Here is a 23,013-nt window from a genome sequence, read left to right as displayed (position 1 = left end):
ACACTTTTGCTGTCCCTCAACTACAAACAGGAGCAGAAACTCCTGACTCAGATTAGTGCGCCTGTGCTTTCAGAAGCGATTTTTTTTTTAGGGTAAATGTGTCTTTGCCATTTAAAACGTGGGATTGTAGAGTCATTATGACCTCCATGCTGGCCAGAGATGGGCTGAAGTCATAACTCTTCTGTCAGGCTGCACCCCTGAGCCCCAACCCAGGCCAAAACCACAGAGCTTCCCTCCGGGACTCCAGGACCACACACATGCTGCTCGGGCATTTCCACTGTGGCACTTCCAGTCAGACATTCCCCATGTCCAAACAACCAAAAACATAACATCACTTCATGGAAAGCAGTGGTGTGACACTGGAGTATTTGCTGCAGCTTGGACTCAAAAGACACCTGAGCATCTCGCTAAATTTCTCAGTGAATTTAACAGCGAGTCTCATTGGGTTCAACCTTTTTAAATGTTTTGTTTGTTTTTGCCTCTTTGTGCTTCATGGTAGGAAAATAAATCTAAATTATTCATTGATTTAATCGTGATGAATCGATTGTTGAAATATTTATCAACTAATTTAGTCATCAATTAATGGTTAATTGAGTATACAGGCTCTACAAAATGCCATTTGCTGAAAGAACACACTCAGAGCAGTAACTGATCCAGATTTGTGCAGATATATTGAGATATTTTGGATTTAAGGTAACAATAATATCCTCTATGTATGTTTGGTAAAAATGTTCTACCCAAAACTCAAGTGACATAGACTTAGCTCCACATGGTTCAAAAAAACTCCTTTTAAGCACCTTTCACAATTCATTGAATATTGTTAATATTCAATGAATTGGGCTGCACAGTGGCGCAGTTGGTAGCACGGTTGCCTTGCAGCAAGAAGGTCCTGGGTTCGATTCCCGGCCGGGGTCTTTCTGCATGGAGTTTGCATGTTCTCCCTGTGCATGCGTGGGTTCTCTCCGGGTACTCCGGCTTCCTCCCACAGTCCAAAAACATGACTGTTAGGTTAATTGGTCTCTCTAAATTCTCCCTAGGGGTGTGTGTGTGTGAATGGTTGTTTGTCCTGTATGTCTTTGTGTTGCCCTGCGACAGACTGGTGACCTGTCCAGGGTGTACCCCGCCTCCTGCCTGGAACTTAGCTGGAGATAGGCACCAGCACCCCTCCCGACCCCATTAGGGACAAAGGGTGAACAGAAAATGGATGGATTCAATGAATTGAATATTCATTGGTTTAATTAACCAATAAATTGGTTAATTTAATTAATAAATTGGTTAATTAATTAATTAATTTGTTTGGGCTGTTACCTCATTTCTGCAGTAAAAATGTTGCGTTTTTTTTTTTTTATTGGTCTGATGTAATATTCTGATCTCAAATGCTGTGTCATCAGCTTTAACCAATCAGCTTTAAGTAGAAAATTATTATAATTAACAGATGTGAAGGCTTGGAAACATCAGTCTGTGTAAAATTAATCTGCATAATGTTTCACTGAGACAAGTGAGTTACTGGAACAAATGAACTTTTCAGAAATATTCTTATTTATTAAAAATGGCTTCTGTAAAGAAAAGAATTTTTAAAATATTTTCTACTTTTACAGGGTTAACATCTCTTTTAGTGGATTTCACTTTCATTATAAGTCTGACACTGACCATGATTTCATTTTATCAATCGAAATATATATGGCTTACAGCTCTGTGTTTATTTGTCCAATCATTCATTGACGGCTGATCCGGAAACAACTTGACGCTGGTGTCTGACCACCTTTGGTTTCCTTTAAAAAGACTTTCAGAAACAAAAACAGGACAAAACACCATATAACCCAACAAGGCAGAATAAATCCTGCGCAATGTGATGCTAAAAGCATTTTCAGACTCCTCAATGCTTCCAGCACCTCATCATTTCATCCGGTGACACCCCAGACGCTCGGGTACGTTGGTCTGAGAGGAATCAACAATAAAAGACTCGTGCATTACCATTATTACTATTTTGGGTGCATGCCAGAAACACTCCATAATACCTTGCATGGCAGACAAATTGGCATTCGGAACAGCGGCGTAATGGAGGTTAACTGCCTGAATGCAGGGTTACCGTGTACTTCATGCAAATCTCCTGTGCACAGTGGTGAGACTTGGCTGATAAACAGGACAGGCAGCAGAGATTCTGAAGCAAGCCTGATTGATGTTTTATTAAGCAACATGTTTACCTCATTTTCAGCCTCGCTCACAGGCAACCGAACGGGAATTTTGTGAATCCAAAGGCTGCTACTAATGCTAACTCTTTTGTTCAACCTTCTTTTTTATTAATTAGAGCTCGAATGTGTTCAGTTTCCGGTCTTTTCTGGTCAAAGTTTTGTTGAAAGGTCTTCTCTTTTGCAATGTTAAGGAAATCTAGCATTCTATCCTTTAGCAAACAGGGCAACACTTTTCTTTTTATTGCTTGATGAAAAAAAAATTGCACTCTTACTTTATTTGATTACTAAATGTCATATTTTCATTGCCGTAAGCAGAAAATCATCATAATTAACATAAATAAAGGCTGGAAAACACCATTTTGTGTTTAATTAATCTATCTAATGTGTTTCACTTAGTGTTAAACTTCCTGAAATAAATGGACTTCTCAATAATATTCTAATTTATTGAAATATATACAGATTTGCACGTCTTTAAAGAGCACTCAGTGTTCTGCTATGTTTTCTACCAAAGCGTAACCTCTCTGGGTCCAACTTTGACCTTCACACAACTTCATCTCAAGGTTAATTTACGCCTTCTAAAACTACCCACACCACCTTTGAACATTTCCACATTTTTCCATGTTACAACCATGAACTTTAATGTGAAACAGATTTAAAAACAGAGAAGTTCATAGTTGCAAAGTGGAAGGAAAATAAAGAAAAATCTGAAAAGTGTGGCATGCATTTGTATTCAGCCTACTTTACTTGAATACCACAAAATAAAATTCAGGACAAGTTGCTGAATTAGTAAACAAAAGTCATCTGTGTATCAAATTAGTGAACAACCAGCATCAAGAAGACCAGCAGACAGATCAGAGAGACAGTTGTATAGAACTTTAAAGTATTGTTAGGTTATAAACCAAGACCTAAAGCTTTGAACATCACAAAGCTTTAGGTCTACTAAATCTACTAAATCCAACATATATAGAAAAATGAAAGACAACTACAAAACCTTACATGACTCCTTCATATTCCTGCACTGCACTCCAGAAACACACAATAGTACTAGGAATGTTGGTTTAGTTTCTAGTGGAAATATGTTAGTACACTTGAAATTAGACAAAATTAACTTATAAGTAACTTTTCAGCAAAACATAGGCTCTTGTTTTAAGTCAACAATTCCTTAACATTGATGAAAAAGTAGCAGTTCCACTAGCAAATTATTTCCCTTGTAGCATGAGAAAAATGTCTTCTTATAAAAGAAATCAACTGCCAATGGAAGAAGTACCTTTTGTCAATATTAAGGAACTGTTGACATAAAACAGGCTCATATTTCTTGCTGAAAAGTCATTTGTAAGTTAGTTTTGTTTCAAGTGTACTAACATACTTGAACTAGAAACTAGACCACTAAGGGATACCACTAAGTTTGCAAAACATTTTACTCCGTATTTGGATTCTCAACTGTTTATTCCAGTAAAATTAATTCAATTTTCTCTAGAAAGAAAAACACCATCCAACCCTGACTTAAACTCTTTTTTTTTCACTGTGTTGAGAAGTGTGCTTGTGATGCTTTGTGTCCCCGGCCCTTCAGGCTGAACTGGGTCAGGTCACGGTCAATAAGACAATACGGGTAACATTCGTAGGCAACTCGGTGTGTTTCCAAAATAGAGCCTACTATTGTGGGACAGCTGCAAAGTCTTTTCTAGTCGAAGTTCAAGGACTCACGTGGAGCGCAACGTTCGAGTCTCTTCCTGCCTCAGTCTTTGGCGAGTCAGTGAATGTTCACAACAACGTGAAGTGAAACCTTACAGCTCTGTTGCTTCAGAAGGAGCACCTAGTTACCCTCTTCTAACCTTACCATCTGCATCAAGCTGCCACTCGGAGCCAAGATTAATCACAGAAGCTCCTGTCCGTGCTGGGAATAGAAGTTTTCCAGATAACAAGGTCAAGGGTCACATTTTTGGCTGAGGTTGAGTGTCCTCGGGGGCTAAATAAAGAGCCTAGGAGTTGCACAGCAGCTCGGGCTACCACAGGCCTTCACACTCAATTAGGATCAAAACAACCATCTGATTTTAACTTGGATTGCGGATTCTGAGAAATAAAGAAGGGCAACACACATACAAGGCTTGAAGATATAAGTAAGGCGGTTTTTCCCCTTATTTTTGGATACAAATCCAAACCGATGGAGATTCCATCTATTTAAAAATAGAAAGACGGGTCTATTTTATTACTTTAACAGTGACACTGTTCCTTAGGTGTTTGTTTATCTTGCTGAAACCCAGCCGGACCTCTGACCCAGACTGCAGGATGTGAAAGCAAAGGCACAAAATGAGAGGTCACGGCCATCGTTTACGTCCTGAGCACATGACAGGCTGTCAGGCAGAGGTCAAAGCCGGTCAGGATCACAAAACAACACATGCACAAACAAACAGCTGCTCATAACCAACAAATATATATACTTATATACTGAATTCATGACACACAGAATCAATGCAAAAACACAAAATCTTACCACGTATTTTTGGTCTAGTTTCTTTTCAATCAGTACTTTTAATTTGACAAATGAGCCTCATCAGATTATTCTAATTTTTTCAATATAACTGTATGTGAAGGGAATTTAACTTTTGGATTATATTCTAATTTCTTAATATTCACCTCAACCATAAACAGATCAGGTTCTAACCAGGTTCTTTAGTGAGTCTTAAGCTAAAAGTTTTCTCCCTAGTAAATTCTGACATCAATTGAATATGGCCTATAAAATCATGACAGAACATAGTTAATGTTTGTCATGTTTATGTCCTTTTTTAATAAATCTAAAAACTGTAAATGCTGTACAAGGCAGAAAACAAGTCAGGAGGAAGATTAATTGATATAAATGTGTGCATCCTCCTTTTTTAAAGCCTGGTAAAAATCATCTTTATGATAATATTCACTCTGAATAGATCTGCATTAACAGAAGGCAGATATTTGTCCTTGTCCAAATGGGAACGCAGCACAGCCAAACATAAAACCCACCACCGGTTGTCCTTGTCATCCTTTGATCCCTTGTGAAGAGGCTAGACAGTCATGCTGCAGTGATCAGTCAGGGTCACATCCTCCTCCGCTCCTCTTACCTCTTCCTTCCTGCAGTTTTGTGTCTCAGGCAGATGGTGGTGCTGTAAGACTTAAAGCTGACCCCCCCACCCTCTTTTTTCCTTTTTTTTTTGCCTTTTTCTCCAAACATAACAAGGCTGTCACCTATTCTATCCTCTTTTGTCCTCTCCGCTCCATCACTCACCTCCGCACGTCAGCAGTGAACCACTGCAGCATCCTCCACCTCCAGCCTGCTCAGGAGGGGAGCGGAGACCCCAACTCAGCACAAACTATCCTTGATAAGCGACGAAACACACACTAAGCTGCAAAACAAAACAACAAAAAATCTATTTTTTACATTTTATTTCAGTGCTTTAGCTTAACTATAAAAGATTATTAACAAATGCTGAAGCAATAGCTGCAATAAAAGTTTTTTAATTACCAAAAAGAAGCATTGAAATGCATATCCTCTCCGAGGTCATTTGTGTGAATCATAATAATTTGGTTCCCGTTGAGGCCACACAGCCTGCAGCTCAATTATGATTCCAGTGGGTAAATATTTGTCTGCGCTAACCCCTTGCTAGGTGCCATAATGGTTCTTTGTGTGTTGCAGCGTGCACACTTCCTTTCTGTGGATCTATCACTCAGTGCCACTGCGTGTGTGTGTGTGTATACAGCAGCTCAATCACCCCTCCACCCCCTAACATTTTCTCTACAGCTGCAGCTCGGCAGAGTTTGATCAATAACGCGTCCTTCATTCTCAAATCAGGCCTGACCTTGGCAGCCTTTTGTCTCCTTCCAGGGGCCAGAGTGCGCATGCACAGGTTGGAAAACAAGGCTCTCAAAAATGAAAAAAAAAGGAAGAAAAAAAAAATCCACCCTTGGAAGGAAATTAACTGCCCTTGCTGCGTCTACAATGCGGCTCCCTCTCATTACCAATCTAATGAATCACATATTTGTTACAATTTTTTTTTTTTATCTCGGTGCAATGAGGTGATGCTGCTTTTGAACTTATTTGCAAAATAACCATGGACCGTGCTGAAATGAATCCCTGCATATGCTGCTGCATTGATTTCCAAACCCGACCGAGCAAACAGAACCTGAGCAGAGTCGAAGAAGACAAAAAAAAAGAAAGAAAGAAGGAAAAGGTGGGCCTGTGTGCTCAGAGTCGTTTTAAAAGAACCAAACCTCCGAAGGCTGCTGCAGAGGGCAAAGGAAGTCGATCTAACAGATCCGTTTACATGTTAATGCAGCCTGCAGGGGGCACCATTTATAGATTAGTCCTGCAGTCGCTCTCTTTGTTGTTCTCTAATATACATCTGCCTGCTTGAGAAATGCTTTCTGTCACAGGTACATATTGGACCTGTCAGTAATGGTGCATTAAAAAGAGCAACAGGTTACTCCAGTATGCCGCGGTGCTCCATCATGCTACCTGGCCGACAATTTACTCCCAACTCCACATCACATTACTGGAACTCCGTCCATGTGCATGCACAGATCAAATAAAGCTGCAGTACCACTTTGGGTTACATCAGAAAAGCTCCGATTAAGGCCGGAGGTAAAAGATTCAAACAAGAAATTCTGGGTTTTTGCTTAAAAACTCAATATTAGAGTCAGCTCCGTTATGGTTTCTACAGGCCAGAAAAAGAGAGATCAGTTATAAAACTGGCACATTATGGATTACAAATTATAATATTATTCTGTAATCTGTTCCAGGCACTGTGGGAAAAATGTGCACGACTCTGCTTGCTTCAACGATTCGCCAAGGGGTTATTTATAGTGCCAGCCACACTTATTGGCAGCTTGGGTAAAGATGTGTAAAATATAATAAGTTCATATTTTATTGCAGCAGTAGTGGGGAAAAGAATTGCTTTTAAAAAGTAACTGAAGCATTTTGTGCTGCTGTAATCAGATTTGAATACAGTGGCCAAAAACTGTAGTCAAAAAATTTTTACACAAAAGTAAAAACGGCCAAAGAAATTACTCTAGTAAAAAGTTATCTAGTTCAAAGGCTACTCAAACACTGATCCGAAAATCTGACTTAAAATTTAAAAAGCCAGACAAAAATGTAGTTATGTACAAATTCCGGTGTTTTAAACACTAAAATGGGAAAAAATACAAATAACATAGTTATAAAATAACAGATTCAGGCAGAACTTTCCCAACTATGTAACTGACATTTACAGATGATAATGCAAATATGCTGCATGTCAGAACAGAGTAAAGTACTTCCAGTACCAAAAAACACAGCAGATAGAAAATGTTAGAAAAATAAATCTTTTCCAAAAACAGTAAGTCTTACTTCAGCTGTAGGTGGGTCTGTATCTCATACATTTTTTGTTTTTTCTATATAATTTGAAGTTAATCAGTGCATATTCAGAAATTGTACTCAAAAGTAGCAATATTTTATAAAAACATCACTCAAGTAAAAGTAAAAAGGATAGTGTAACAAAACTTGCTTTCCAGGTAAATATAATTAGTTAATGCTCACCTCTGGATATAATTAACTTAAGATCTGAGTTTTTAGGAACTTGTCATCTATCATTCCCTGGTGTATGACAGGTACACCAGGGAATCAGCTTTTCTTGCTAAAGCTGATTGTTAAACTGCAGGAAAATGTGACATTTGACTTTTCACACAAGCAGGTTTTTTGGAAATAATGTCAAAAAAATAAATAAAACTAATTGCTGTCCTACCATCACAAACGTGGAGTTTGTTCAACTATAATGGATATGGATTTCACATATTCAAGGATTTTTACTAATTTTTACCTGGGGTGCCATTACATTTGGCGAGTGCTACAGTTAAAGAAATTACCAAAAAGTAAAAAATATTGGATTTTAATTTCTATGAGCTCTCCAGCAATGGCAAATCATAAAAACATAAATTCTAAAGCTTTATTTTATACTATTAAAGTCATATAACCACCTACTGTTCATGTGAAACACAAACAACTTTACGCAAATCCATTCAACATAATTTTATTTCTATTGTCATAACAGTGTGAAAATGTAAATGAAATCCATCATTTATCAACTTATGTCATTTGTAGAACATTTCAACTTTACAAAACCACAAAAAAACAAGAAGTCACTCTCTAAAACAAATTAACAATAATTAAAAAAAAGAAGATTTCTGCTACACCTTCCTCTTCTGGGTGCTGATGTACAGAACTGCAGGAGAAAAGAAAAAAACACAAGTTTATAGCTTTTAAAACAGTTGTTTAGTCATTTAACAAGATTTTGCTTCAAAGAGTGTTTCTCCACAAGAACAGCGCAAAACCAGCAGAAGAGTCTCATTTCAGTTCCGTTTTCACCACAGACAACATTCCTGCCGTCAACCCAAATATGCAGCCGGTTTGGGTGGCCCAACCAAAGTCCGACCAAAAGGTTTAAAAAAAAAAAAAGCGCTTGTTTTATAAAAACAGTGTTCTAAACAACAATTGATTCCTGATGCCTTCTCGTCTTTGAAGTCACTCCCACCCTTTACTTCCTTAAGCCGACCACAAAATGTGTGGGACCCACAGCGGTGCGACTGCCCGACATTAAAATCACAGTTCTGGTCATCCTGACTGCTGTGCTGAACAGCAGACAGGTAGGTTGTTATTTCTGCTCATACCTTAAATCTACATTTAACCAGCTGCTCCACTGTGACTAAAATAATCCTACCTAGAGACTGTAAATGCTCCTCACCAGCATGATTCACATTCATGACTGAATCACACTGTAGTTGTGATTCTATCTGGGAAACACAGCCAGAGAAGGGAGGACGCAGACATCAGTTAAGAATCATTATTCTGAATTAAAATAGTAAAATCCTTAAACTTGTAGTTAAGAGTGTTTAGCCATTGTAGTAACAATAACAGAAATCAAATCCAAACTATTTTATGCAAGAAAATATGGTAAGCTAACCAAATATGGGTAACCTAAAGCATCAACAAGCTGCACTGAATCAAAGACAAACCACAATAAAAGCAGTAGCATATTTTTTATTATTATGAATACATCTGTAATGTTTGGTAATCACAAATAATAAAGAAAATCCCCCCAAGATATTGTAAGTTTCTGAATTTTTTCTTTTAATTTCAGAATGTGTTACTTTTCATGTTTAAAATAAGAAAAAAAAGTCTTTGTTACAACATACCATAATCACTTTCTAAAACTTGCATAAAAACATGCAAAACACTGAATGTTTCGAGAGGTGTGTTGTGGTCAGTCTTCTCTGGTTCTCATCAAGTCACAATATTATCATCAAAGTTTGCTGGTAAATAATAAAAATGAGCATTTAATCAGCTCAATTTTACAGTTGGCTAATTAAGATATTACAGTTTCATTGGATTGTTTTGTATCACTACCGTACATGATTAGTTTCTCCATCTACTTATAGCCCAGAAAGGTTTCACATCGTCTATAAACCTGAGAGTTCATGATAAAGTCTAACGTCAAAATGGAACAGAAGGGATTCAGTCAAACTATTTCTCTGCTTTAGTTGGGAAAAAAAATAAAATAACTGGATACACCTCTAGACTGAAACTGAGTTTGTAGAAACAGATCTTTAAAAGATTTGAGTTCATGTCTTACTTACCTCAAGAGAAGTAAACTGGTATGAAATTATTGTGTCAATGTGCCCAAAAAAGATACGAGTGTGATTCCCAGGTTGGCGTTACCAATGAGAATTAGCTCTTACTCATCTCAGTTGTCTAAAACCATTGGTTCATGTAAATCTACAGTGTAAGATCTCAATTAGATCCGTTTTTCAGCTGTTTGGATGCTTTAACAAAAAAAACCATGTTTTTCATCCTTTTTCTGTGTGAATTTGACCAAGTGTTTAAATCAAGATAAATAAAAAAAACTAATTCAAGGTTTCTGTATCCTCAAACTATTATACTCGGATGTGTTACTATCAAAGGTGTTTTTCATCAGTTACGGTATTTGTGGCTGGGATGTCCCCTTAGAAACAGCTTAGTTGCATCTTATTGGCAGCAACTCCCAATATGCTTCTGCATATTGGGCTCTAGACTAAATAATAATGTAAGAGAACCATACAAAAATACAATTTATCTTATTTTTGACCAGGGCACAAAGCTAACATTATGGATGGACAAAAATGTTTTCGGTTTTCATAAAATTGACCATTTTTAAATCAAAATTAGTTGACTAAGAAATTTATTTTTTATTGACACCAGTTACAAAAGTCACTGTATACATTTTTATTGATAAAAAATATATACATCCTTACCATTGTTTCCTCTCAAAAATGCATCTCCATACTTGTTCTTGAGCTGCCCGTTGACGTACTCTTCTGTCTGCTCAATAGCAATGTTCATGTAGCCATCCAGACAGGCCAAAACACCTGCACAGCGACAAACAGCAGCAGTTAGTTTGCATTTCACTTAATGGAAGCGGAATATTCCATTCATTTTTGTTCATCGGGATAATAATGAATTTCAGGATGGCAGCTGCAGTACCTCTGTAATCAACGCCCGAGTTGAGCTTGACCACCACGGGTCTGCCAATAATCTGCTTCAGAAAGTCACTGGGGGTTTGTTTTCTGAGACTCATCTTCACCTAAACTGGGTCGAAACAAGCAATGCAAAGGTTTGTTTATCTCAACAATGAACATTAGCATTGATAAAAAATAATCCACCCATATTCGGCGATGTGTACAAGTTAAACCACACAAGAAATGCCTTTAAAACAATAGTACTAAAGTACATACTTAGAAGCTATTTTAAGATGAACCACGACAGTATTTAATAGCGTCTTGGCGAGATAAAGCTAGCTGCTGCTGCTAATAAAGCTAACAGGCTAAACTCTTCCGTAAATGAGAGCGTCTACAGCTAACGACATGAAAGTGTTGGTAGGCGAATAAGTAAATTAAACACGTACTAAGGTTTAAAAGTGAGCTGCTTAATAAATCACAAACTCTTTAAATTTTTTAACAGAAGCGAAATATTGGTTAACGTTTTTACCTGCTAAACGTTTCACAAACGATTGTGTTCAGCGAGCTCAGCCAATCAGGGGCATGTAAAGTACGGAAACCATGCCAGGACAATCATCTCAAAAAGCAAAGTTGATGCGAAGCAGGGTTAGATCCACGATTTACAAAAACATAGCAAAAGTGCTGCTGCAAACAAACTTGATATTCATAACTACTTGAGATTTGAGTAAACGACAGGCATGATAAACAAAGAAGGAATGAGATGAGATGGTGTTTAGAATAGAGATAAAATAGTTATTTTTATAAAAACAAAACAAAAAAGCTTAATTTGCAGATTCATCTCAAAGATATGATAGAAAATGATACAGGTTTTTTTTTGTTTGTTTACAGTGTAGGGTGTTTTGCCTTGTTGGCATAGTACACACAATTCCTTTTTTACAATATATTATTATTGTTATTATAGTCATCCAGCAGGACACTAACATGTCTGTACAGATTTAGTCAAATATATTAAATTACTGAAAAACAATCTTTTAATTTTAACTTGTGTAGATTTTATAATTGCCATAACTACTCATTATTTTCAAATTAATGTAAAAACATAATAATAAAAAAATAATAGGAGGAACATTAAATAGGATTGATAAATAAACATAAGAATAACTTTTTATTTTGTTTAAAAAGGAGTAGGTAGAAGTAATGCTTATTAAATGCTACCTCAAATTAACTCATCCAGAATATATATTGTGGGTAATAATAATGATAATAATATTGATCTCACTACTACAGCAGTTGTAAACTACTGTAGCAGTGAAAATATATTAGACTTATCTGATTGATTGACCATCACATTTTCAGTTCTTATGGGCCTGGAAAACATTTTGACATAAAAATGTAAAGGCTATCTTTAAAGAGATGTCATTACAATTTGATTCCTCATTTTAATGATAAAACCCTAACCTCCAAGAAGCAATCATTTAATTTAGTTTTGTTTATTATGGTATCTGAGAGCATTTCTGTGAAGGATAAAGGAAAGTCTTTTCTCTAATAAACCCAGGTTGTTGAGTGCATGACCCAAACACAGCACAGCTTGGGAGGTACATGAAAAACAGTGTAGGGGGGTAAACAAGGATGAAATGGTGAGGAGAACGATAGAAGAGGATAGAGGGCAAGAGGATGTGCCAGTTTGTGTTAGTTGAGACAGAAAGGTGGAGAGCCGAGGTACTGGTGAAACGAAGAGAGAGGGAAAGACAGAGAGAGACCTGGAGAAAGAGAGAGAGACCTGGAGAAAGAGGGGGGATTGTGAAAGGTGGAATCATAAAGTACTTCTTGTGTGTCTAGACAGGTTGCTTGTTAGCAGGGCATGGCTAGCCCTGTGGAGGCTAGAGGTTAATTTGGTATCTGCTGCTGTGTTAAACTAAGGTCAGTACTACAAGTCCTTAAGTCATAAACAAGAGTGGTTAAGAGCCATGTATACACCTAGGCACCGGTTAATGAATATTCAATGAAGAGTTTTTCTTCCCGCTTGTCCCCTGTTCCATTTGTTGATGCTTGCTTTGAGGGAAATATTTTGGAAAGAAAAGAGAATCACATTTCTTTTCTTTGCCTTTCAAAAGTGACCTTTGTCCCCTCACATTTATTTATTTTTATATATTCTTACTCTTGGCTCAAGTTATAAGAGTATGCTGGTTTTGGTGTAGTGAAGGTAAATGTTAGCAACCTAACATCAAGTATTTAGATTTATTTATTTTTAAATAAATCTAAATACTTTTTATTTCACAATTTTTATTTAATTGTGAAATACAATAAATCTAACCCACCATCATTTTCTCCTGATTATTTCTTAAATTAAAATCCATCCTAAAATTTACAGTGGCTTTCAAATGTCCACACACCATGGGAGAAGATATAAACTATAATAAATAATCGCTGAACTTTTCCAGCATTAATTTCACATATTTTTACAATTCAGCTGAAGAACAAAGAAAACATGTTAGAGGAAATTATCTGAAAAAATAAGAAGACCCAATAAAAAAAGCTCCAGCATTCACTATTCTTTACTTCATGCCTGCAATCAATATATTTATCACAGAAATTGCTAAATTAAAGGGTCAGTATTATGTGTTTTCCAGGCCCTTGGTGCCATGCACAATCAAGTAACAATGTTACCTTGAGTTGTTCTAAAAATGCTATTTTTTAGAATATATTAAATGTGTATTTAATATGGCTTAGAGGAAATTTGATGAATTCGATTTTAATTTGAAAAGCATTAAAATCGAAAGTTTCTGAAACTACACCTGCAGGAAGTCATCACAGCATTGCTCCTTTAGTAATTTTAGCAAAGTTTTACCAGCATTACACTGAGAAGTGGCCTGTATAATGAGCTCAGCAGGCGCGCAGTCCCACCAGGTGTTTGCTAGTTGTTGCTGGCTAGTCTGAAGGAGCTGAGTGAGGGAGTGGTGGGCGAGGGGTGCTCTGTGATGAGGAAGACTGAAAGCGGGGAAGCTTGGAAACTGGAGCTCTGAGGAGGAGCAGCACCTCGAAGGCGGGGTTAGGTCCACCCAGGCATTTTGCACAGCTGAATGGTTGTCATGGAGATGACAGGATTTCTTAAACATGCATCAAAGAATCAAAGCAACACTCCAGGTATGTGTTGAAGAGGGAATAAGCTCAAAAAAGTCCGCTTAACATAATACTGCCCTTTTAACAAGTTAGCTATGAAACATGGCGGTGGCAGCATCATGCTCTGTGTAGACTCCAACCGATGAAGACTGAAATATTGGTTTAAAGGTAAGCGCATATAGGCAGTGGGTGGATGGTTTCAAACGTATAAATCTCAAAAACCAGGAATGTTAAAATTAGTGTGTAAACTTTTGAGAGCCACTGATGTGAAACCTTGAATGTGGAGCTTGTAGCTGCAATTTATAAATATATATGTAAAACATTTACTTAAACTGATCCTACAAAGATAAATCATGGCTCCCAGTGGCTCCGCGATAAGCCTGTTTTCACTATAATGGCAAAGAAAAAAATTATTACAGTAAGCCATTCAGTTTAAAAGAGGTTAATTGTAATCATTGACTCAGTGGGTTAAAATAATGGCTAATACAGCGTCCCATTTTACCACAGATTGCATGTCAATGATGGCCACACATTCTGCTGCCTATACATTATTTAATATGAAAGCGTGTGGGAGTGCAAATCTAAAATGTCAGACCTTTTTTTCTTCTCTTTGCATTTTTTTTTCCAAACATACCCTCCAGCACAAAAGCAGTAGTATGTTTCTTCTCATGGATTGAAATTAGATTTGATGGGTTTATTTATATTGTATTGATACACTAGAAAAGCCACCTCAGGGTAACAGAAAGAAAAATAAACAAGTCCAATTAGAATTAAATTATTTGTAGTCTAGTCGTTAATTTTATGCGCCCACTATATTGTTCCTACTGTTCAGGGTTATAAAAGGTTATAAAAGGGCAGGAGCTTTTCTGCGGCTGGACTGAGAGAGGCAGGGTACACATCTTATCCATGTGTTTAAACTGTGGGAGAATCCATAGAACTCAATGGAAACCTGCAGAAGCACAGGGTACAAAGGAGAATTGAACTGGAGAGCTCCACCATGCCATCATCTTCAATTATTCTACCATAATTTTCAAACTATTGACTGCATCTGAATATAAGACGCACGCACAAACCTTCCATCAGATCATATTTCAGCTTTCCATCATTGGCTCCAGTATAGAGTTTAAGATTTCCATTCTCACAAATAATTCTTTTAATAATCATCTCTGTCATCTATCAAAAATCTGATTGTTCTGAACAGATACTTCACTCTCATACTGCAGGTTTTCTGGTACCTAGAGTTTCTAAAAGTATTAGAATGGGAGGTAGATCCTTTAGCTTTCAGGCTCCTCTCCAGTGGAACCAGCTCCCAGTTTTAGTCCAAGAGGCAGGCACTCTGTCTACTTTTAAGACTAGGCTTAAAACTTTCCCTTTTGATAAAGCTGATAGTTAAACAGGTTTAGGTTATCCTGAGTTATCCTGCTGCAGGACTAGGCTACTGGAGGACAAACTGACCACTTTTTCTCACTTTCTTCTTCTGCTACTCTCCAATTTGGGTTGATGGATGGAGCTGTGTGATTTCTTATTGTGGAATGATGGACTGTTAGTCATTTGAAAGTGATCGTTGCATTGTGTTACCAACCCTATTATGCTCCAGATCAGCAGAGTGTCAGAAATCTTGTTTTTCTGTAAGTGATCACTGCTGATGATCAATAAAAAAGGGGGCTTTGATTAATGACTAGGAATAAAATTAGCAGAGAGATTGTATTTGATTCCTCTTGGCTGTGATCTGTTTTTTTATGTTAATTCATATAGCATTAGCTTCTAAAAACCCATGACATTACCTTAGTAAATAAAAGAGAACATATAAATTATGTTTTATTAATCTTTGCAGTCCCAGTGGGATCTGGTTAAAATAAAATAAAGGGAAACCAAAAATGTTATGAATAAAATTTCTAAATACTATTGATGATCTATAGGACATATCTGATTATATATGACTATATATGGCACTGTTAACATGACATTTTCATTAGAGGTTGAGCTTTGGAATGGATTTTTATTTAGCTGGGCAGGTTTTACAATGTGTTTGGCCTGAAAACTTTCAGATCTGGCAACCCTGTAAGTTTTTTTTTTCCACGCAGGGTTATGCAGGGGCTGGTGTCTACCTCCTGCAGTCATTGGGAGAGAATCGGGTTACACCCTGGACAAGTTGCCAGCGCATCATAGACACACATACGCTCACACCTAAGAGACCAATTAACCTAACAGTCATGGTAGGAAGCCGACGTACCCAGAGAGAACCCACATGTGCAAGGAGAACATGCAAAGTCCATGTAGAAAGAGCTCAGCGCCTTCTTGCTGCAAACCAACTGCTCCACCATTGCAGCCCAACCTCTGAAAAAACAAAGCGTATTGTTTTTGGAAAACACTTTAACCATCTAGAAAAAGGCAGTCATCTAGAAATCATGATATCATAGGAGCATTATAAGCTGATTGAACAAATCTTGTGTCCATCTAAAAAAAAAAAAACCTTTTGACCCTGGGGGACGGGTTGGTGAAATAGGAAGATTATCGCCATGAGAGCTGCTATTTTAGACAGGAAAATGGGGAGGACTGGTCTGAAACAGGTCAGGCCTTTAGGTGAGGGGGAATAAGGTGGAGGAGGCACATCACTCTTCTGTCCTAAAGCAATGTTCAGGATATGGGTCGAGGTGGGGGGAAGGGGTGGAGTAACATGAGGAGAAATTCTAGACTTCATTGACCCTTGTGAGGGCAAGTTTTCTCCTCAGGTCAAGCTCGATATGGAGAAGATAATGGAAAAAGCTTGGGGGAGTTTTCAAATAAAAAAACTGATTGGCAGACATAGGATCGCTGTTCTTCTGTCTGTGTAATCCCTTACTGTATGGAGGTAATAGCTTGGAAGTAATAGGAAACCTTTTTGCCATCTAACCAGGGCATAGAAACCTCAGTTGCCTGGTTTGATGCTGAAATTCATTTATTAATATATATTATTCTACTACGTAATGGACCAAGCATAATTGTGAAGTGGAAGGAGAATGATACAGAATTTTAAAACATTTGTTTACAAATCAAAAACTGAAAAGTGTGATGTGCTTCCACATTCAGCCACCACAAGTCAATAAGTAAAGGGGATCTATTGTTCAAAATGTACATTTAGCATGTTTTTCTTCTTCCATTTGGATCTTAACTGCTTTTAAAGACAGCCCACATGCTTACATGGGTCACATGCTTACAAAAACCCATGCAGGCAGAAAATTTGTATTAGAAAACAGTATTTATTTCAAAAACAAAAAACTCAAAATGCCCTGTTCCAAATTATTATGCACAGCAGAGTTTCTAAACATTTTATCAATTACAAAGAACTGCAAATGGTCATTTATTGAATGTGCAGCATTAAGTGGTCACATGTACCAAAACCAAAAGCTATTTCAATCAAAAACATCTTAACACACAGAGTTACATGTTAACGTAGGACACAATTCTTGCATCCATTGAACTTGTGAGTTTGTGGAAAGTTTCTGCTTGAATTTCTTTGCAGGATGTCAGAAACCCTTCCCAGAGCTGCTGTTTTGATATGAACTGCATTGCACCCTCAGATCTTCTGCTTGAGGAAACTCCAAAGGTTCTCAATAGGATGGTGACCACACCATGAGTTTCTCCCCTTTTAAGCCCACATCAGCCAATGACACGGTGGTATTCCTTGCAGCATTCATTGTCATGTATGAAGATGATTTTGCTACAGAAGGTATGGCTCTTCTTTTTGAACCATGAAAGAAAGTGATCAGTCAGAAAGTCCATATACTTTGCTGAGGTCCTTTTCACACTTTCGGGGACTCTGAAGAGGCCGACTAATGATTTTCTTTCCATGATTTCGACCCAAAGCATGACTCCACCACCTCCTTGCTGATGTCACAGCCATGTTGGGACGTGGTGGCCATCCACCACCAATCCACTACTGCGTCCATCTGGACCATCCAGGGTTGCACATCAGTCATCAGTGAACAAGTCTGTTTGAAAATTAATCTTCATGTACAGCTGAGCCCACCTCTTTCCGTGAAAGAGTTGTACGGAGCCTTGTGCCGGAAGCCCATTAAAATGCTGTTTACATTGTTTTAAACTGTGTGATTGTGAGCGTGAGTGGGAATAAAAATAGCAACAGGTATTTTGTTCCATATAACACAGTAGGACTGTAACAGGTAAACCTTCTATGGATGCAAACTCGACTAAAAACCCACCTGTTTAGGATTGTATTTGAAAAGTAATTAATTACAAATTTATTGATGGAACCTGACTTAATGTCGTGTTTTGATTGTTTATTCTATGTTGCATTGTGTTTCTGTGTTTGATATGATGTAATGCTCTTTGAAAGGCTTTGCTGCTGAAATGTGCTATACAAATAAAATTTGATTTGATTTTTGATTTGACTGCCACCGTTTCTGCTTGTGAGCTCTGGTTAGGGGGCCGAATAGTAGGTTCATGCACCGTAAGCCTCTGGAGGATCCTCCACCTTGAGGTTCCAGAGGCTCCAGCAGCTTCAAATAACCGTTTGCTGCTTTGTAAGGGCACTTTAACAGCTGCTCTCTTAATCCGATGAATTTGTCTAACAGAAACCTTCCTGATTATACCTTTATCTGTACAGAAACCTTCCTGATTATACCTTTATCTGTACAAACCCATCTTTGTTCTGAGTCAGCCACAAATCTCTTCACAGTATGATAACATTTCAGTTTTTGTTAAATATCTAATGTTTTCATACCTTGTCATACGGCACTACACTATCTGATGATTTTCTTCAGCAGAGATCCTTTCTGTTGGGTTCTGCAGGGGAGTGGTTTCTCTACATTTACAGGGTGACAGGCTGACGGGATCCAGCTGGTGCTCATCATCACCAATCAGCAAAGGCCTTAAATAGGAGCAGCTTCCCTGAGGCAGACACCAGACGGTTTTGCTTCAACAGTGGTACACTCCAGCTCTCTGTGCTGCAACTACTGTGTTTAACTTGTTCTGATTCCTCTCCCATCTATTCCCTCCTCATAGAACCAGCTCTGACCACTCCCTGGTGCTCGCTGCTCTGCTAGGCCTTGCCCCTGGATACCTCCACGACCACCAGCCAGCTGCACAACACCATCTATAAATTTAATAGCAAAACAAAAAATGTAATCTTTATGACACTTTAATCCAATTTGCATAATAATTTGGAACACGGTGTATACCTATACTAACCTGTTCAACGAACTGCAATAGGTCACCTTTAACAAAAAAATAAAACACAACCATTCATAATTGTGCACTACTTTGTGCTCATCTAAATGAAAATCCCAATAAATTACATTTAAGGTGGTTCTAAAGATAGATGGGTATGTATACTCTTGCAAAGTGTTTTATCTGTTGTGTCTGTTGCACCATCTGATCTATTCACAGCTCTCCTACTCTAATTTTAGCTGTATACACCAATAAAAGCACATATTACACATGTTATGACTGAATCCCATTATCTTACTGCTAACCAGAGAAAATTTAAAGAGCAAAGACTGTCCCTACGGTTTTGGTTTTTTATTATTTCCAGGCCAGTGACACATCGCTCAACTTCTACCTAATGACTCAGCTGTGAGCTCCGACAGTTGATGGTGGTTGGCTGGCCTGGGGGAGCAGGGGGTGGGGTAAAGCTGTGAGAACGGAGGGGGGGATGTGAGGCAGACTAGGTGGGATGTAATCACTCCCTGTAATTTGGGAGGAAATCCACTGAGCTGTTCACAGTGAAGATAAAAGGCAGTCTCTTCACAGCCACCAAGCTCCAGCGCCTCTGAAAGGAGAGGTTCAGAGGAGCGATTCCGCTCGCTCGGCATCCCCTGAGGTTTGGTCCTGAGACCATCTCAAATCAGCTACAGCCCTGGAGCCATGTTCTTTCCCCAAGGAGCCGCACCACACCGCAGCCAGACAGTCAGACGGCCCGTCCTGCGCTGTATAGCCCAGGCGCAGCCAGCCAGCTCACAACTCTCCTGAGATCCTCCTCTGTGGAGAAGGGAAGCTTGGTGGAGCTTATGCTGCTTTCTGTCTGACACCCTCCTATGCTGCATTATCCTCTCCCACTTCACTTTAATGTCTCAATCTGCAGCAGAAAGGAGCAACATTTGAGCTCCTGCTCTTTTTTCACTTACCGACGATGAATGAATGGGAGTTTTTAACAAAATTATAGGAATTAGGTCTGGTCTAGTATGAAGTGCTCACTGTATAATAACCTTAATTTCATAATGTTACTGTTTTAACACATAACGTTAAACAAAAAATTATTTAATGTAATTGCTTTGCAAAAATGCAAAATCTTACCAAGTGTTTTTTGTCTAGCCATCCATCCATCCATCCATCTTCTTCCGCTTATCCGAGGTCGGGTCGCGGGGGTAGCAGCTTCAGAAGGGAGGCCCAGACTTCCCTCTCCCCAGCCACTTCTTCCAGCTCCTCCGGGGGAATCCCGAGGCGTTCCCAGGCCAGCCGAGAGACATAGTCCCTCCAGCGTGTCCTGGGTCTTCCCCGGGGCCTCCTCCCGGTGGGACGTGCCCGGAACACCTCACCAGGGAGGCGTCCAGGAGGCATCCTGACCAGATGCCCGAGCCACCTCAACTGGCTCCTCTCGATGTGAAGGAGCAGCGGCTCTACTCTGAGTCCCTCCCGGATGACTGAGCTTCTCACCCTATCTCTAAGGGAGAGCCCAGCCACCCTACGGAGAAAACCCATTTCGGCCGCTTGTATCCGCGATCTCGTTCTTTCGGTCATGACCCAAAGCTCATGACCATAGATGAGGGTGGGAACGTAGATCGACCGGTAAATCGAGAGCTTCGCTTTTTGGCTCAGCTCTCTCTTCACCACGACGGACCGGTACAGCGCCCGCTTGACAGCAGACGCTGCGCCAATCCGCCTGTCGATCTCCCGCTCCCTTCTTCCCCCATTCGTGAACAAGATCCCGAGATACTTAAACTCCTCCACTTGGGGCAGGACACCCCCCCTGACCCGGAGAAGGCAGCTTGTCTAGCTTCCAGTGAAAATACCGTAATACACTTGAAATAAGACAAAATTAACTCACAATTAACTTTTCAGCAAGATAAGGGATCCTGTTTTAAGTCAATATTTCTTTAGTACTTTTTAATATTGATGAAAAAGCACTAGTTACATAAGTGAAATAATCAGGGAATGGAATTTGTAGTTTTTCATCAATATTAAAGAATTATTGACTTGAAACAATCTCCTCTGTCGACTCGCCCTAGTGGTTTGGAGCACTTCCGTTTTGTGGCAAGAGTTTGCAGTTGTTTTGTTATGTTTGTAGAAGTTATTTGCACTTGAATCTTGTCCCAAGTTACTTGATAAGACCTTGTATTTTTTTGCAGTGTTGGATTTCTGAGTGAAATACAAAATTAATCTGTAATATTATATGAGGAAACAGAAGGAATGACAAAGTCCAAGTCCTGTTGTTTCGAAATACCTGTTACCACAGCATCACTTGGAAAACACTGACTGACGTGGTTCTTGTTATTAGAGGACCACGAATCAAAACTACGATCTATATCACAAGTAAATTTGTCTTGAACCATGAGCAGACTGGCCAACGTGATCACTTTGTCACCCAACAGCATCCCACCAAGTTGTCACGGAGACAGCATTGTAGTGGTTTTAGCTTGATAGATGGTGAATGGTGCTTATACAAGGAGCCACTCCAGTGCTCCCATAAATATGCATCGTGACATTTGGAACAAAGCCGCTCGTCCTCTCTTTCCTGATGAGCTCTCCCTGCATACTATAACATATTGCCATACTGTCACACCTTGTGTTTCATAACCAATCTCTCTGTTCATCAACTTGGCAGATAACCTCTAGATGCTGACAAATGATATGGGGAATGACATTAGGGTTCTATTGTATGCAAAGCTGAGGAGGGATTTTCCAACAGTGATGCTTACACGGGTACTTAATGATTAATGCGTGTTATTTCATGATGTATAGAGTATTGTTATTATGAAATATGAATTCAGGCTTTGCAATCTTGTTTTTCTGGTAGTTTAGAAAGAAAAGTCCAAATTTTATATTTAAATTGATAGTTTGGGTTTTTTTATGTAAGGCTCTATTTAAAGGTTTTGTGCAGGTTTTGATCTGACCCGCTGTAGATGATTATCTAATTACACAAATGCAGAAGCTAACAACTAGTTCAGGAGCGCCCATGACCAAAATGTATGTCTTTGGTCTGTATTGTACTGTGATGTCAATATTATTGTTGATCGTGTGTATGGCTTTTTTGTGAACCTTTAAACACACTGTGAAAATACAAAATCTTACCAAGTGTTTGTGGTTTGTAGTGAAAATATCTTAGCACATTTGGTAAAAAGCATTAGTTCCACTGGCAGATTATTTCACTCATATGGATACATTTTTCCTGTGTTATATGTGAAATAATCTGCCTGTGGAAAAAGTACTTTGGATCAATATTAAGAAATTATTGACTTAAAAATGCAAAATATTACTTGTAAGTTAGTTTGTCTTATTTCAAATGTACAAATTATGAATCTTTCACAATGCAAACATAGCAAACAACATGTGAGAACATTAATTTTCATCAGCAAAAACCGAAGATAAGACTCTGAGGTTCCAACACCAAACATTCTCTTCTCTATGACGCTGTTCAACTGAAGGAGGCCAGAACTGAGAGGGTTTAAGGCACAATGTTGCAGAGCTAAACAAATTTAAATGAAAATGTTAAAATTTGCACCAAACAGGGTGTCTGGATATCATTAATAAGTCTTCAATTGATGCATTTATAAGTAAAGCAGTAAAATGTCTTAAGCGAATAATAAAATACATTACTCATAGGTCTAAATATTTGTCATCACTATTTAATATCTTATGTTCCATGTAGTTTTCTTTCTTGCAAGACTGTCAAGCACAAGTTTGAGTCGTTCATAGATATCTTCATTGCATTCTGTGTCTTGAGGTGGTTGCAGCTAGAACTAACTAGCTGCTAATGCACCCTTGTTAGGTATATAGTTAGCTTTTCTTCTTCGTCTACCATGGGTAATAACAAATTTATTACCAGTTAGCTGGACGACATTCGTCTTCGCCAACCCAAATGATGCTAGATACATTCTGTGCAATAAAACTTGGCGCTGTTGGGGTTCAGGCTGTAACCATAGTTGGTGTGAGAAGCACAAAACTGCTGCCAAGAGCCACAAAAAGATCCCAGAAATGTTACAGAAAACTATTA

General features: G+C 38.5%; 1 protein-coding gene across 3 annotated transcripts; it reads right to left on the bottom strand.

Annotated features, from left to right (window-relative positions):
* Positions 1-8,208: 8,208 nt before the first annotated feature.
* Positions 8,209-11,342, bottom strand: lsm6 (LSM6 homolog, U6 small nuclear RNA and mRNA degradation associated). 3 transcript variants are annotated; one of them, XM_028016251.1, is made up of 4 exons: positions 11,215-11,342; positions 10,711-10,815; positions 10,482-10,595; positions 8,209-8,416 (listed from the first exon to the last, which is right to left on the bottom strand). In XM_028016251.1, exons 2-4 carry the CDS (start codon positions 10,802-10,804, stop codon positions 8,382-8,384), a joined length of 243 nt encoding a protein of 80 aa, XP_027872052.1. In that variant the 5' UTR covers positions 10,805-10,815; positions 11,215-11,342; the 3' UTR covers positions 8,209-8,381. The 3 variants fall into 3 exon arrangements, with proteins under 3 accessions (XP_027872052.1, XP_027872054.1, XP_027872053.1); XM_028016253.1 differs by having other exon boundaries at positions 10,711-10,810; positions 11,215-11,300; XM_028016252.1 differs by lacking the exon at positions 11,215-11,342 and adding an exon at positions 10,962-10,982.
* Positions 11,343-23,013: the final 11,671 nt, after the last annotated feature.

Source organism: Xiphophorus couchianus, chromosome 5 (assembly GCF_001444195.1).
Source record: "Xiphophorus couchianus chromosome 5, X_couchianus-1.0, whole genome shotgun sequence".
NCBI lineage: Eukaryota > Metazoa > Chordata > Actinopteri > Cyprinodontiformes > Poeciliidae > Xiphophorus > Xiphophorus couchianus.
This window is presented reverse-complemented; position numbering and strand designations above follow the sequence as displayed.